General features: G+C 35.7%; 4 protein-coding genes, 1 long non-coding RNA gene and 2 other non-coding genes across 11 annotated transcripts in view; 6 read left to right on the forward strand and 1 right to left on the reverse strand.

Annotated features, from left to right (window-relative positions):
* Positions 1-259: 259 nt before the first annotated feature.
* Positions 260-4,662, forward strand: LOC111446880 (putative RNA-binding protein YlmH). Of its 4 annotated transcripts, none has more exons than XR_002711164.1 (11): positions 260-452; positions 803-906; positions 1,151-1,282; positions 1,389-1,462; positions 1,581-1,686; positions 2,143-2,211; positions 2,407-2,471; positions 2,550-2,648; positions 3,197-3,299; positions 3,395-3,554; positions 4,281-4,662. XR_002711164.1 is itself a non-coding variant. In XM_023085790.1 (10 exons), exons 1-10 carry the CDS (start codon positions 296-298, stop codon positions 3,455-3,457), a joined length of 972 nt encoding a protein of 323 aa, XP_022941558.1. In that variant the 5' UTR covers positions 260-295; the 3' UTR covers positions 3,458-3,659. The 4 variants fall into 4 exon arrangements, 2 of the variants coding, with proteins under 2 accessions (XP_022941558.1, XP_022941560.1); XR_002711165.1 differs by lacking the exon at positions 4,281-4,662 and adding an exon at positions 3,576-3,624 and having other exon boundaries at positions 3,395-3,530; XM_023085790.1 differs by lacking the exon at positions 4,281-4,662 and having other exon boundaries at positions 3,395-3,659.
* On the reverse strand, positions 4,281-6,536 carry LOC111447202 (protein CUP-SHAPED COTYLEDON 2-like). The gene is made up of 3 exons (XM_023086242.1): positions 6,356-6,536; positions 5,538-5,824; positions 4,281-4,807 (listed from the first exon to the last, which is right to left on the reverse strand). The coding sequence occupies exons 1-3, from the start codon at positions 6,534-6,536 to the stop codon at positions 4,307-4,309; spliced, it is 969 nt and encodes a 322-aa protein (XP_022942010.1). The 3' UTR covers positions 4,281-4,306.
* A 1,452-nt stretch (positions 6,537-7,988) lies between these two features.
* On the forward strand, positions 7,989-8,061 carry TRNAR-UCU. Its single transcript has one exon. It is a non-coding gene; the product is annotated as a tRNA-Arg (tRNA).
* A 105-nt stretch (positions 8,062-8,166) lies between these two features.
* TRNAR-UCU lies at positions 8,167-8,239 on the forward strand. Its single transcript has one exon. It is a non-coding gene; the product is annotated as a tRNA-Arg (tRNA).
* Positions 8,240-8,342: 103 nt separating this feature from the next.
* LOC111447203 lies at positions 8,343-9,317 on the forward strand. The gene has a single exon (XM_023086243.1). It carries the CDS (start codon positions 8,343-8,345, stop codon positions 9,315-9,317), a length of 975 nt encoding a protein of 324 aa, XP_022942011.1.
* A 3,547-nt stretch (positions 9,318-12,864) lies between these two features.
* Positions 12,865-14,070, forward strand: LOC111446926. Of its 2 annotated transcripts, XR_002711169.1 has the most exons (3): positions 12,865-13,611; positions 13,694-13,748; positions 13,847-14,070. It is a non-coding gene; the product is annotated as an uncharacterized LOC111446926 (long non-coding RNA). The 2 variants fall into 2 exon arrangements; XR_002711168.1 differs by having other exon boundaries at positions 13,694-14,070.
* A 686-nt stretch (positions 14,071-14,756) lies between these two features.
* The window catches only part of LOC111446923 (UDP-glycosyltransferase 79B6-like), a 2,997-nt gene continuing 2,156 nt past the window's right edge, over positions 14,757-15,597 (forward strand). The window contains exon 1 of the mRNA XM_023085850.1: positions 14,757-15,418. Within this exon, the coding sequence (XP_022941618.1) occupies positions 14,824-15,418 (595 nt within the window). The 5' untranslated portion in view covers positions 14,757-14,823. The remainder of the gene's footprint in view (positions 15,419-15,597) is intronic.

The raw sequence follows: 15,597 nt of genomic DNA on the forward strand, positions 1-15,597 counted from the left end.
TTTAAAAGAACTAAAATCTAAAATTAATAAAATTTAAAAAAAAATGCAATTAATAGATACTTGTTGATGGGCTTTACTATCAAATGGGCTCAATTGATGTGCATTCGTTTTGGAGCCCATGGGCCTGTAAGCATATTGGGTGCTATAGAAAGATAATTGACCCATTGCAAGAAAAATAATAATAAAATAATAAAAAATTGTATAATTGAGGATTTTCTTTTAATTGAGAAATAATAAATGTAAAATTATATATTGGAAAATCTGCCGCCGGTGTTCAGGACGATACGCACTAACCATGGCGGCAGCGACTGCGAGCATTGGAGCTCTGTGGAGCCTAAGAAGAGCAGCTCGATCTTCCAGTTTCCGAACTCCCCTTGCCGTTAATCTCGGCAAGGTCTCATTCCACGAGGCCCGGTTTCCCTCTTCTCCATCTTCTCCTCTTGGCGCCTCAGGTTTCGATTCGCTTCTTATCTATTGATTGTTCTTAGAGAAAAGTGTGAATTAGTATTGTTTAGTGAGCGGATTTGTCCTTGAATTGCACTGTGATTGCTGCTATGATCAAAATGATCGATCAATTAGTTCAGGAGATAATGAGCTTTGTATTGAGTATCAATTGGAATTCATTTTCCGTTTATAAACTTGTCTTTTATTAGCTTAATTTTAATTTCGAATGTATTGTAAATGAATAGATGAGAATACTCTGTTTTAGTTCTTCTTGATGAAATCCTGAATGTTAACCCAAGTGTTGTTGCTTGAATTTTTCAAGATTTGTAAGTTATTCATCGTTGCAATGTCGTTTCAGGAATGTGCCAATTAGTGCAGGCTGTGAAGGGAGACATTGATGTTTTACTCAATGGAGTTGGAGATAAAGGTGTTATTGTAGATGTGAAACATATTCTTGTTATGGTATTGAATCCTGAAAAACTTTCACTGACATGTTAGTATTTAAGACTAGAGCCTTACAAGTTTATTGTTCGTCGTCGTTTTTATCCATCTGCCAAGATTTAAGAAGCTTGGATCTTCAAGTTTATAGAAAATTAAAGGGAAAAAATGCAGTCCCTTTTCTTCCCCTTTTATTTTGATGAAACTCATATAAAAAGTGGAAAGTGAGGGATGATTCTGGTTCTTCACTCTTTTTGGTTTCGTTTAGGCCAAACGTTCGTTATCGAGACGAGAAGTTCTCCATACAAACTTTCTCACTCCACCTGTGGTGAAAGAGTCGATGCTAGCCATTCAGAAACTAGCCGACGTTAAAGCAATAGCGCAGGGAGGATATCCAGAGGTGAAAATATAAAGGTCTTGTTATGTTTTTTCAGTTGGGGATTGTGTTTATGATTCTAAGATCTATTGCTGATACCACACTTCTTTCAAGTTGGCAAAATGTTTAGGCAGAGCGCTGTCGGATTTCTGTTGGGCATGCTGATGAACTAACAAGTGATCCAGACGTCGTTTCGGCATTGAGGTATTGTTCTTTATTCTTTCACATCAGTGCATTTTAATTGAGCTTTCGAGTAAAATCCGTTGTTCTTTGGTCGTTCCTTCCTTTTAAGGATTTTTTTTTTTTTTTTTTCCCTTCCCAGTATCACAGGAAATTTTGTGTTTCAGACCTGCACACATGGGGACTTCCTTGGAGCAATTCTTGGCACAGGCATTGCTAGGGAAAAGCTTGGTGATATCATACTCCAGGTATTAGTATGTCCGCTATTTAGTATAATTACAACTGCTTGTTCTTATTCTTACTGCACATTTGATGCGTCGTGCGTATTGCTATTGTTGGTTTCGCTTTATGGAATTGTTTTCTTATAAGGACTGTTCGAATTTGTAACTCAGTAAGTATCATAAATGCGTTTCACTTTGGTCATCTGTACATTAGTTTTATGCTGAGAAGGTAAAATTTTCTTTGGCAAATCCCAAAAATTGATGGTAAAATTGTGTTTTGGGTTATCATGCTCTTGCCGCCTCCTGACTATGTTCAGAATGTTGATCAAAACTGATAAAATTTATCTTTCAATCTCTCCTTGTGGAGCAAAACTTTTTGCAAAAGATTCAATTTAGGTTTGTGTAAATTTTTTAGGTTTTCAATAAAAGATTGTGATAAAGCTATCATGGGCCAGATTTATTTTATTCTCTTATACCTTGCAGGAAGAGAAGGGAGCTCAAGTAGTTATTGTTCCAGAACTCGTCGACTTCCTTGTATCATCGCTGCGCAAGGTAGTGTCGTTATCTTTGGCAGTTTTTTCTAACACGATGATACCGAAATTAACATAGAATGGAAATATGTTTTTTTTGAACTCTGACTGCATTTCTTGTGCATATGAAACCCTGCATGGTCTAATAGAGCAATTCAAACTATTTGTAAATTTGCTTCATTGATCTCTTTATATGTTTTGGCATTCTTAATTTCAGGTTGGCAATGTCACGGTTTCTTGTACGAGGATTCCATTGACAGATCTCGATTATGAACCACCGAAGTATGAAGTTATATCAATAACATTTCATATTGGTTTCCATGTTTATTTTAATGTAGTATTTTCTTATTTCATTTACAGGACTAAGACATTTAAAACCATTGAGGCATCTCTTAGGGTTGATGCTCTAGCAAGTGCTGGATTCAAGATTTCACGGTCTAAACTAGTGGATTTCATCAGGTACACAGGCTTCTACTAACCTATTAATTTTCCACATTGTGATAATTTCTAGCATGAAATGAATCAATTATCTATTTTTGTACATTATTGAACAAAAAATAATTTGTATTGCTCCTTCAGAATTTCATTTGTTCTTGGAAAGTATCATAATGATCCAAGAAAAGGGTTCGAGTTTTTTGAGCGATCAATTTGAAGAACTATTTTATAGGTTCCAAACCCGGAAAAGAATAGGGAAGACTTATGACAAAGTTTATGCATTGTTGAATCCTTACGCCATCGTGCTTCTCCCCTGTTACCTATTTTTACTAGCGGAATAGAGTTGACTTAATCCATAGGTTTACACCTTTTGCTCATTTGCCTGTTTGACTTTAATTACTCTGAAATTTTAGGCATCAGTTTAAAGTATAAGTAGATAGTTGAACGGTGCCATCATATGGTAATGTATAATAACAGACAACTTTGTCAAAGTTTCTAGGAATTAGGGTATGGCAATGTGTTATCTCCTATTTCTTTTGTGAAAGTATATGAACCTGAAATTGTTACATGAGCAGTGGCGGTGATGTACGTGTCAATTGGACGACGATTACTAAAAATGGAACCATACTAAAGACTGGTGATATTGTTTCTGTTAGTGGGAAAGGGAGACTAAAGGTGAAATTCTTAATTCAGTTGAAACCAAAACTAGTTGCACTGAAGTTTTTCGAGCTTTAGCATTTCTGACTTCGGGTTGTGTTCCTCGTATTCAGATTGGCGAAATAAATCCTACAAAGAAGGGAAAATTCGCCATCGAGCTTATCAAGTACGTGTAAGCTCTGGTGTATTGGATCGTTCGGAGTTGAACTGGGTAAAGATTGTCATGGAATCTCCCTCGAGGTCGAACATCAAGGAAGCATGAGAATAATTAAAGTAAGTCATTGTTCAACATGACATTAGTCTAATCTGTACATGTTAAAATCAGAACCCCCATTCATCCATTTGTAATTTATTAACCAAATAGACACAAAACTCAATGAGGATAAGATAATAGTCGTCGTTATTTTTCAAACCCTCAAATGAGAGAGGTCGAAAATCTTAAACTTCTGGTTTCAGGTAGTGATTTGAACACATTTGAATAGTTGTTCAAAGGAGTACCTAATGATCCAAACTGAAATTTGACGCTGAAATGGTGTATGGAGTACTTGAAAAGTGAATAACTGGCATTTTAGACTTTAAAGAACAATGGAAGAGAGGGATAAAAGTGTCTTGGTTTAGTGTTTAGGGTTAAAGTGTCGTATCAGTCTCACAGTTTTAAAACGTGTTAGGTCTCACAATTTATTACTTTGTTCTCCAGATGTGAGGTCTCACTTGTACAGAAACGATGAGCAACAACAACAAGGCTATTGTCAAATAATTTCAATCTACAAAATTTGCACTCGTATTTCAATCAATATTTACCTCTAATTATTGTCTTAATTTTCAAATATGATATTTACCTCTAATTATTGTCTTTATTTTAAATATGATACTTACAAATAGTTAATTTTCAAATATCAGCCTTCACGATTTTCATAAATTTTCATCAAAATAATAATTCAAAAAGAGATGTTTGTTTTCATTGTCCACAAATTTTGATATAAAGATATATATTTTTAGTTTCATCAGATTAGAGAGAGAAATTCTCAGAAGGTCCACATATACGCACCCAAATCGGCGGAACCCATAGTCCTCGAATCCTCCGGCGACGGAGCACCACCGCACCCATCCACGTCAGCGGCACCGGAGAGGAGATGAACCAGCGGCGGACTCACAGGGGAGAAGAACGGCGCCTGCAGATTCTCCTGGATGCTCCGAAGGTTCGGGAAGGCCGAGACGGAGAGATTATGACCACCACCAGCCGGGAAGCTTGCAGCGGGGTAGCTCAGGTTGTTGGTGGAGAAACAGGTCACGTGCAGCTGGTGCTCCCTTTGGTCGTCGAGAGAGCTGCCGTCGCGGTTGGCGAAGGCGGAGGTGCTGATACTGGTATCAGCAGCAGCAGAGAGGTAGGGAGATGAATCGAGAAGAGGAGGCAGAGACACCGAGGAAGGGGAAGTGGGTTCGGGATCACCGCGAGTTTTCTTCATCACGCCGCCGTGCATGGCGGCGCTGGTTTTCTTGAAAACTCTGGATATCACCCATTCATCCTGCGTTTCATATTTATTATATATATATATATATAGTTACAACATTAATTCTAAGGCAACCATATAGTCGCAACATTTTAATATTTAATATAAGGTTCGAAAATCATGAATGATATTTTACATGAGCGTTACTATTTAGTAAAGTTTACGTTAATAAATGTGATGCCAAACTTTATAATATGAACACCTAATTTCTTCTTTGCCTCCTATTTCATTCTTCATTTTCACAAAATTATCTATTAAAAAAAATGAAAAAACCACTAATAAATGGCTATTGGGGCGGGAATTGGGATCGAGATCAAGGATGGGGATAAGAAATAATCCTCATCCCCGCTCCCATTTAGCTAAAGAAAAAAATTTTCTCTTCACTCCCTCCCTCGCTCTCCATTTAAACGGAGATTTCCCACCTTGTTCGGGGACGGATACCAAAATAAATGAGAAGGGACATAAACATAAATTTCATTTATGAAATTATTATTATTCCCAAAATATTAAAACCTCTCCATTGAAATTGGTCCTCCATCGAAATAATGTGTATAAATTATAATAAATGTACTGAAATATTTATAATATATATAATAAATCTTTAATTATTTCACCTACTATAACATTATTTATTAATATATATATTAAAATAATTAATTTAAGGATCAACGTCGACGGCGACTGGTGGCCGCCGTCGTGTTCAACCAAAAACAAAGGAGAGAGAGAGAGAGGAAAAGAGAGGAACCTTGGAAGAGGCGGCGGAGAGAAAATGGTAGGCGAATTTTCCGGCGAGATGAAACTCATGCATAACCCAGTGGGTTTTTTGGCCTTTAGGAGCTCTGCCGGTGTAAAAGACGAGGGTCTTCTTCATCCCGACGACGGAGTTTGTTTTAGAGCTGGTTATTTCTCTGTCTTTTCCGGTGGCCTTCCAGTAGCCGGCCTCCGTCGCCCGGTTCGTTCTCAGGCCGGTTGGGTACTTCCGGTCTCGTAGGCTGAAGAAATACCACTCTTTCTCTCCCATTACTGCTTTCTCTGTAATTCCTCTCTCTTAGTAAGACTTTCTTTTTTTAATTACTATATTAAAAAATAATATATATATATATATATATATATATATAATTACTTTTATTTATTCATTTTTACGAATATTTTTAGAATTGCAGCTAAAATAAAGTAGTTTTTTTAAAAAATAAATTTGATTAATTAGATAAAAATCATGATAAAAAAAAGTAAGAAAAAAAATTAAATAGACTACAAAATGAAACTATAATTTTTAAAAATTTATTTTTATTTTTAAAATTTAAATATTTTCTCAAAAAATTTGCACAAACCATCCAAAATTTATTGCAATCTCGTCCTTTGAATCTTTTATTTTATCTACCATTAACGCTTTAAATTTTGAAATTTTACGATCACATCCTTAAATTGTTTTTATTATATTTCATAATTAACTTATTATAAGATTTGACGACTCTGCTGTTAAAATATAAATAATAAAAAAATAACTGTTTATCATTGAAAATTTAGGAAGAAAAAGCCTAGAAAGAGAATAAAATAGCTGACCAGGGAGGTCCCAAGGCTCGGACTTGTTGAGGTCGACATAGGCTATGGCGGGTGATGAGAAATGGGAGTCTAACACCTTCTTCAAAAGGTAATGAGCAATCAACTCTTCGTCGGTCGGGTGGAACCGGAACCCTGGCGCTAGGTACCCGTTGTTCGAGCTCCGGTGGACGCTGCTGTCCATGGTGGTTGATCGGAGTATAGCTAGAGAGAGAGAGAGGTTTAGGGAATTATTGATGAAGGGGAATGACAGAGAAATGAAGTTGATAATTCAACACTTTATACCCTAAAGTCTCCCTGATTTTATCCATTTATTTTTCAGATATATATATATATATATATATATATATATATATATAATGGCAAATACCGACCTATAAAATACGATAACAATCTCGTTTTGTAGGTTGTCTACGATAATGATTAGATCATAATGTAGATTAAGGTAGGACATTAAAAGTCAACGTCGGTCAACATAGGACATTAAAAATATGACATCTTAAAATTAACTTTTAATATCACGAAATTTTTCATTTTTTTTTTATTTTTCCATTTAGATTGGAAAATTGTCGTTTAAATAGGAAATGTGAGAGACGGGATAGAGATATCTCTCGTTGAGCTAAATGGGGATGAGGAGAGATTTTTTTTTTCTCCATCCTCGTCCTCGACCTTGCCAAATATCTGTCCTACTTCTCAGGTGAGCACGTGGATAAGAATATAATTTCGTTCTTAGTCCCATTTAACTAATAAGAAAAATTACTCCTTATTTTCTTTCCCATTCTTCGGTTTAAACGAAAATTTCTTATAAAATTCGGTACCAGTTATTACCTCTGCTGATTAAATGGATATCTTTTGTTCGGTAATCGATCCCGATTTTGTGAGAATATACATGACGGCCATAGACGGCTGACTTTTACTCTTATGCGGCTGTGCTGCGGCGCGTAATGGCTGAAGTTATCACCGGAGCTTTATTATTATTATTATTATTATTATTTATTTGAAATAAATGAGTCCGGATCAGATACAGCCCTGACTACTCTGTCCCGCAGATGAATTGTGTCATCATATGCATAATAACTGTACGGCTACGATCTTCAGATATTTCTGATCGTGGGGCCCAATAATAATTGGGAATTTCCTTTCAAAAAAAAAAAAAAAACCAGAATTTATTTCTGCATTATGATCAATTTCACAGCATCTTGTATGTGGTATCTAAATGCTTGTGTTTGGTCATGGAGATAGTGTACACCGAGTCTGGATTTCATGGTCCCTTATCCGGACTTGGGTTGAGCTATTAAACACGGACTTTGGTTCAATTTTGAGTATTAATCCTATTCTTTGATTTTTGTTGGGTTAGATCACAATTGAACCACTTATTTGGATTAAACTTTCGATCATGGTAGATTAGATCGAACCACTTTATGAATACGCACGACGTTAAATTTTTATGGAAGCTAGTTTTTGTTTTCTCAAATTTTGAACCTATCTTGAGATATTTGAAAAAAATTTAACCTAATTTATTGTATTAATTATCTAAAAATGTGTTCGAGTACGAACAAAGATTTGATTAAACATAGGGATAGAAAAATATTATTAAAAATTAATAATAATTTAGAAAAATTTGTGAAAACAAGAGGCGCCCATGGCCTAATGGATAAGGCATCTGACTTCTAATCAGGCGATTGTGGGTTCGAGTCCCACTGGGCGTGCGTATTATTTTTTTTGTGGTTCACTTTTAAAAGAAAAATATTGAATGTCTATAGAATCTTATTTCATAACTTAAAAGTACATAGCTAATTGAATCTTTGGTGGGAGCGCCCATGGCCTAATGGATAAGGCATCTGACTTCTAATTAGGTGATTGTGGGTTCGAGTCCCACTGGGCGTGTGTATTTTTTTTTTTCTAGGTGTATCAACATGCTCAATAACAGAGTAATTTATAATATAAGTTACTTTCAGTGAATGCATTATGTGTCAAGGAAATATGCATTATGTGTCAAGGAAATAAGTTACTTTCAGTGAATGCATTATGTGTCAAGGAAATATGCATTATGTGTCAAGGAAATAAGTTACTTTCAGTGAATGCATTATGTGTCAAGGAAATATGCATTATGTGTCAAGGAAATAAGTTACTTTCAGTGAATGCATTATGTGTCAAGGAAATATGCATTATGTGTCAAGGAAATAAGTTACTTTCAGTGAATGCATTATGTGTCAAGGAAATATGCATTATGTGTCAAGGAAATAAGTTACTTTCAGTGAATGCATTATGTGTCAAGGAAATATGCATTATGTGTCAAGGAAATAAGTTACTTTCAGTGAATGCATTATGTGTCAAGGAAATATGCATTATGTGTCAAGGAAATAAGTTACTTTCAGTGAATGCATTATGTGTCAAGGAAATATGCATTATGTGTCAAGGAAATAAGTTACTTTCAGTGAATGCATTATGTGTCAAGGAAATATGCATTATGTGTCAAGGAAATAAGTTACTTTCAGTGAATGCATTATGTGTCAAGGAAATATGCATTATGTGTCAAGGAAATAAGTTACTTTCAGTGAATGCATTATGTGTCAAGGAAATATGCATTATGTGTCAAGGAAATAAGTTACTTTCAGTGAATGCATTATGTGTCAAGGAAATATGCATTATGTGTCAAGGAAATAAGTTACTTTCAGTGAATGCATTATGTGTCAAGGAAATATGCATTATGTGTCAAGGAAATAAGTTACTTTCAGTGAATGCATTATGTGTCAAGGAAATATGCATTATGTGTCAAGGAAATAAGTTACTTTCAGTGAATGCATTATGTGTCAAGGAAATATGCATTATGTGTCAAGGAAATAAGTTACTTTCAGTGAATGCATTATGTGTCAAGGAAATATGCATTATGTGTCAAGGAAATAAGTTACTTTCAGTGAATGCATTATGTGTCAAGGAAAGTCTTTCTACTGACACACGTTAAGTCAGTATATCTTCTCTTGATCCATCTATACCAACAAAAACAAACCCGAAATAAACGTTCTATAGAGATATTTAATATCTCCTCGTTCAAATTTTCTCGACCCAAAAATAAAATGGATAGCGAGGGAGAAAAAGGGGGAGAAATAGAGATAGATAGAGGGTATTACATCATAACCTCTTTTTCCTATTTCTCTTAATTAGCTACACCATGGATCCTCCCTCCCAAAATGGCTCACCTTTTGATATCATCCAAACAAAGAGAGTTTGAAGAAACCCTAAACCAAGAACATTGAAATCAATGGAAGCATGCCATGACCTGAAATTTCTAATCTTTTCATCTCTAAAACTATGGCATGTTGCAGGCCATTAGGGTTCTTGATAGGCCTACCATTTGCCCTTCTTTCCTTATCTCTCTCCTTCATTGGTTCTCTTCTTTTCATCTTTTTGTAAGTTTCTTTTATTCTTCGTTATCGTTTAATTCTAACCCGTTTTTTCAATTTTTCCTTTCGATATCATGTCGAGAAACACAACCACGAACAAAAACAAACCCTAATTTTCTCGGAATGCATGCTCCTGTTCTTCGTCGTCTACGATTAGGGTTTTATCTTGCATTTTTGTTGGTTCGATCCGATTTTGATTAATGTTTGTATGGTTTTTGATGATTTGGGTAGGTCCATTTTGAGCTGCATTTGCCCTTGCTGTGTGTGTGTTGCAATACTTATAAGTTTCTCAATCACCCTTGTGAAGCTTCCCATCGATGTAATCATTTGGTTCACTGATATGATTCCTTTTTAGGGTTTTAGGCCAAATGAAAAGCTAATTCAATGGGAATATTGTTGAATGTTGTTGTAAAATGGGCGATGGAATGAAAAGATATGAGATTTTCTTTAGCTTTTTGGGAACTGTAACGAACGTAATGTGCTCGATTTGCACCTGATTCAACTGTAAATTTACAGCGGCTTATAAAATAAAGGAGACTGCATATCGGTGTCGAGCTTGTCACACGCACTTTAATACTCGAGGCAACGAGGTAAAAATGTAACAAGCTTTTAGGTTTAGAGAACGAGGATCGAATTACTTCTAATAACGTTATCATAAACTATTTATACGAGGGTTGACCCACGATTTCTCCCTAAAGACTCGGTGAGCTGTGAATTTGCAAAGTGCATGCCCTATAGGTCAGCTCGAGCCAAGGTGGGTTTTTGAGCTTCTTGGCCGAATATTTCGTTTATTTGAGCCCTATATAAATTAAATTAATTAAACAATCTAAATTACTAAAAAAAACGAATTAAATTAGAAATTTAGTCTATAAAATTTAATTTTTTTTAATCGTGTTCTAATTTAGTTTCAATAAATTTGAAAATTATCATCGATAATTTATTGAGTTATCCTTTCTATATATTTTACCCGTATGAAAATTACTATTATAAATTAATAAAATTAGATAATAATTACATAAAGTTAAAATTTAAGATTTATTAAATAAAAATTAATTAACTCGTCCCTATATTTTTGTTTATATATTTTGATAAAATTTTAATTTTTAAACAAATATTGACTAAATTTTAAAAACTATTTTTTAATTAAAAAAAAATAGAAACACGCGCCAAGAAGCCCACGGCCCACTGGCTCAGTCTCTCTGTATATGAGAAATTTCATCATGAAGTTCTCTTACTGAGAGTGAAAATATCACAAAAATATGAATGCAAATGTTGAAGCTCGACCTTCAGTTTTCATGGCGACTCGGGGAGATTTTACGAGAGCAGCCGGAAAGCTCTGTAAACGATTTCTAGGGTTCGTTTTCTAGATAGATCCGTATTGGTTATCAATTGGTGAGTTCCTTTCCCTACTGCTTTGTGGTAATGTTTGAATGCTCTCGTATTTGGTTCGTTGGAATGATAATTGGATGAAGTTTAGGATTCTTTGAGTTTTGCTCGACCGAATAGGTTTAGGACGTTGTTTGTGTTGTCGATTCTATTTGTGATTTTTGTCGTGCGATGTCCTCGGGATCTGTTTCTTCGTCATTGAAGCGGAGTGGTAATCGATCGAGAAAGAGGGTAGTCATCGAGGCTCTTTTTTCCAGTAGATTCTCCCTTGAGGTTTAATTCTGAATTTCTTTCTTTTTTATTTTGGAAATCTTTCTCCTAGACTCATTGAAGGAGGAAGATATACAAATATGGTGCAGAGAAATCAAAATGGGTATTAATCGATCTGGTTAAGAGTATTGATGATGCCGAACAGTTGAAATTATTAATACTCTTCAATGTCTGTTAGCTTTAGCTTCTTAAGATGGTTTAATTCTGAATTTCTTTCTTTTTTATTTTGGAAATCTTTCTCCTAGACTCATTGAAGGAGGAAGATATACAAATATGGTGCAGAGAAATCAAAATGGGTATTAATCGATCTGGTTAAGAGTATTGATGATGCCGAACAGTTGAAATTATTAATACTCTTCAATGTCTGTTAGCTTTAGCTTCTTAAGATGGTTTAATTCTGAATTTCTTTCTTTTTTATTTTGGAAATCTTTCTCCTAGACTCATTGAAGGAGGAAGATATACAAATATGGTGCAGAGAAATCAAAATGGGTATTAATCGATCTGGTTAAGAGTATTGATGATGCTGAACAGTTGAAATTATTAATACTCTTCAATGTCTGTTAGCTTTAGCTTCTTAAGATGGTTTAATTCTGAATTTCTTTCTTTTTTATTTTGGAAATCTTTCTCCTAGACTCATTGAAGGAGGAAGATATACAAATATGGTGCAGAGAAATCAAAATGGGTATTAATCGATCTGGTTAAGAGTATTGATGATGCTGAACAGTTGAAATTATTAATACTCTTCAATGTCTGTTAGCTTTAGCTTCTTAAGATGGTTACATGTATGTAATTATTAAAACTTGAATGGCCTTTATTTTTAATAAACTCGTACAGTTTATCCTGCTTCAGCTTCTATAGTTGTAATTTTGTTACTTTTGAGGACTAGGAGTTGCTCAGAGAACATGGAATTTGGTGATTGGAAAAGTATTTTTTCGGTGTAACTGTTGTTGAATGAGTTTATTAAGATGTAGTGACTGGTTTATATCAGCATAATCCTGTTAACTTGTGATATCTGTGACCCAATGAGTGATTACTGTGTAAATTTGATCCTTAGTATCTGTTATGTTGAACTTGCATCTGATTTGGGCATGAAATGGATAAGTAACGCCACTAATTTTCTTACTCTAAATTAGTGACATTACAAATGGTATCAAAACTAGATATCGGATGGTGTGCTAGTGAGAATGCTGAGCTTCGAAGGCAGGTAGATACCGGGCAGTATGCCAACGAGGACGCTGGGTCCCGAAGGAGGTGGATTGTGAGATCCCACATCGATTGGAGAGAGGAACGAGTGCCAGCAAGGACGCTACGTCCCGAAGAAGGATGTATTGTGAGATCTCACATCGATTGGAGAGGGAAACGAGTGCTAGCGAGTATGCTGGGTCTTGAAGGGGTGGATTGTGAGATCCCATATCAGTGAAGAGGGGAACGAAGCATTGGTGTGGAAATCTCTCTCTAGCAAACGCGTTTTAAAAATTGGAGAGGGAATGACCATGAAGTGAACGTTCACTCGTCTCCAAGCACAAGTGGCCTCTCGACTAACTCTGCGCTGGTATGTTCTTTTCAATGCTGCACTAGTTGTCTAAACATCCTCAATGGTTTGACAAAAAATATTCTTCTGAATGAATTTGGATCAAATCGGAATAACTGGACTGTGGAGGATCTTCAAATTTATTGTCTTTTGGGATGTAATCTTTTAGAGGAATTGTACTTACTGTATGAATTCCTTTGATTGAGCTGTCCTCAACGTTCGGAGCCTCAGTTAAAAGTTATAGGGCCCCTTTGTTTTAACAATATTACTGGAGTTGGATTATTTAGAACACTGGTTGGTGAAAGGTACTGCATGTCTTCTTCCATACTGTACGGGCTATGACTCAATTCAGATGTGACACCTTACCAGAAATGAATACGACAGCATGGACATGAGGACATGTCATATGAACATGACTTGATCATAGTGTGTTTAGTTGGCTAGAACATAGAGACCAGAGGTGGAGGCTAAACTAAAAAAACTCGATCAAATTGCTCAATTCAAGTCTAGATCAGTTCAGCTGGTTGTATATTCTTGCAGTCGACCACAATTGGTCGCCTTTGGTTTGGGTGTGTTCGCTTATCGTTTCAATTGAGTTGACCACGAGCTAGTACATCCCTGCCTCGAAGTTGGATTGAGCTACATCTTCATAGTCCATCCTCCATACGGTTAGTTCAAGAACTTTAGATTTGATTCCAACCACTCTTATAATCTTCTGATCAACATTTTTATTTTACATGTTTTTGTTAGTTCAAAAGCAAAGGTGCGACCACCACTGAAGGATGAATGAAAGCGGAGAACTATGGTACGAGATCACTTTACTAAATGTCTTATTGTAGTGAAGATAAACCTAAAGCCAAATGTAATTCCTGTGTCACTATGTACGCATGTCATACAAATAAGAACGGGACAAAGACAATGAGGTTTCATATCAGGAGTTATTGAAATAAAAGTCTTGTTGACATTATAAGAATGTTCGATGTGCAACTTTTAGTGTAGAGAATGCTACGAAATATCTAGTTATTGGGAGAACGTTAGGTGTGCAATTGGGGTGAATTGATCATTCTAGAAAGTTTGTAGAGAGGACCATCACTTTATTGGAATCTAAATTTGTTCTCCTTCTCGAACAACAATTGCTAACGACATTTTACCTATGAATGTCACTCAAAGACAATTTTCAAAGCACTTTTTGTTATTCTGTCATTATTCCATGAATCTTACCTTAATTAGGGTGTTGGGCTTATAAAAACATGTTTGATAAAATTCACTTTTCAACCTATATTATTATTTTTGTTTTAAATTACTATATGTATATGTTTATTTATTATGCCAAACAACCACCGATCATATCCTTTCAATAATGACGCTCGTCTAAAGTGTCTAGAACGTGTACAATAATTATTGACATACCTCATTATCCAAATCAAAGGGTTTGTGTCCGTAAAAAAAGATTGCTCTGGATTTTGTTGATGACATCTTAGTTTAAATTATTAAGCTTATATAAATTATTTTATATATGACATCGTTACATTTATGATGCATGCCCCACCTAACCACTACGCCCCACCTAATTTTTCCTTTTAACTTATATGACCGTGTGTAATAGCCCAAGTATGAGGTCATCACTATCAAATTATCTGCCTTAACCCGTTACCTATTGTCGTTAATCTCATGATTTTAAAATCTGTAGAGATTTTCACACCATCATAGACATAACTAATTTATAATTTAATCCGAGAGATTTTCACCCTATTATTGACATAACTAATTTATAATTTAATCGGAAAAAAGTATATATCCTGTCATGGGACCACGTGCAAGTTGTGGCATTTATATTTCCCCTGCCATTCCACAAATCACAAACGGCACGAACAAACAAAATGGCAGAAACCCAATCATCAAAGCTCCATATTGCCATGTTCCCATGGTTTGCCGCCGGCCACATGACTCCATTTCTTCATATCTCCAACGAGCTCGCCGCCAGAGGCCACAAAATCACCTTCCTTTTGCCCTCCAAAGCGCTCCCTCTTTTACAAAATCTAAATCTTCACCCAAATCTCATCTCCTTCCATTTCTTGACGGTTCCCCATGTCTCCGGCCTCCCTCCGGCGACGGAAACCGCCTCTGATATACCAATTTCTCTTACCCCCTTGCTCGCCTCTGCTTTCGACATGACTCGGCAGCAGGTGGCGGAGATCCTCTGTTCTGCCTGCCCTGATGTCGTTTTCTATGATTTTGCGTATTGGGTCCCTGAAATCGCTGCGCCGCTGCGGATCAAATCGGTTAGTTTTACTGTTGTCAGTGCTGCGTCGATTGCTGTTATTGCTTATCCGAGAAGAAGGGTGACCGTTGATGACCCGATTACGGAGGAGGAGCTTAGGAAGCCGCCGCCTGGTTACCCGTCGTCCACCGTCGTCCTCCGTGGCTGCCGTGAAGAGCGGTCGCTGCTCTTCTTGTCCATGCCGTTCGGCGAAGGTATTTGTTCCTAATTTTTAATGGGTAAAATTATATACCTTTGATCTTTTATTAAATTTAGTTTTAGTTTAATTCGACTTTTAAAATTTAAAATGGGTTTCATGGGTTTCAAATTTGGTTCCTTTGTACAAAAAAAAAAAAAAAAAAAAAAAAAAAAAAAAAAAAAAAAAAAAAAAAAA

Source organism: Cucurbita moschata, unplaced genomic scaffold (genome assembly GCF_002738365.1).
Source record: "Cucurbita moschata cultivar Rifu unplaced genomic scaffold, Cmos_1.0 Cmo_Scf00009, whole genome shotgun sequence".
Lineage (NCBI taxonomy): Eukaryota > Viridiplantae > Streptophyta > Magnoliopsida > Cucurbitales > Cucurbitaceae > Cucurbita > Cucurbita moschata.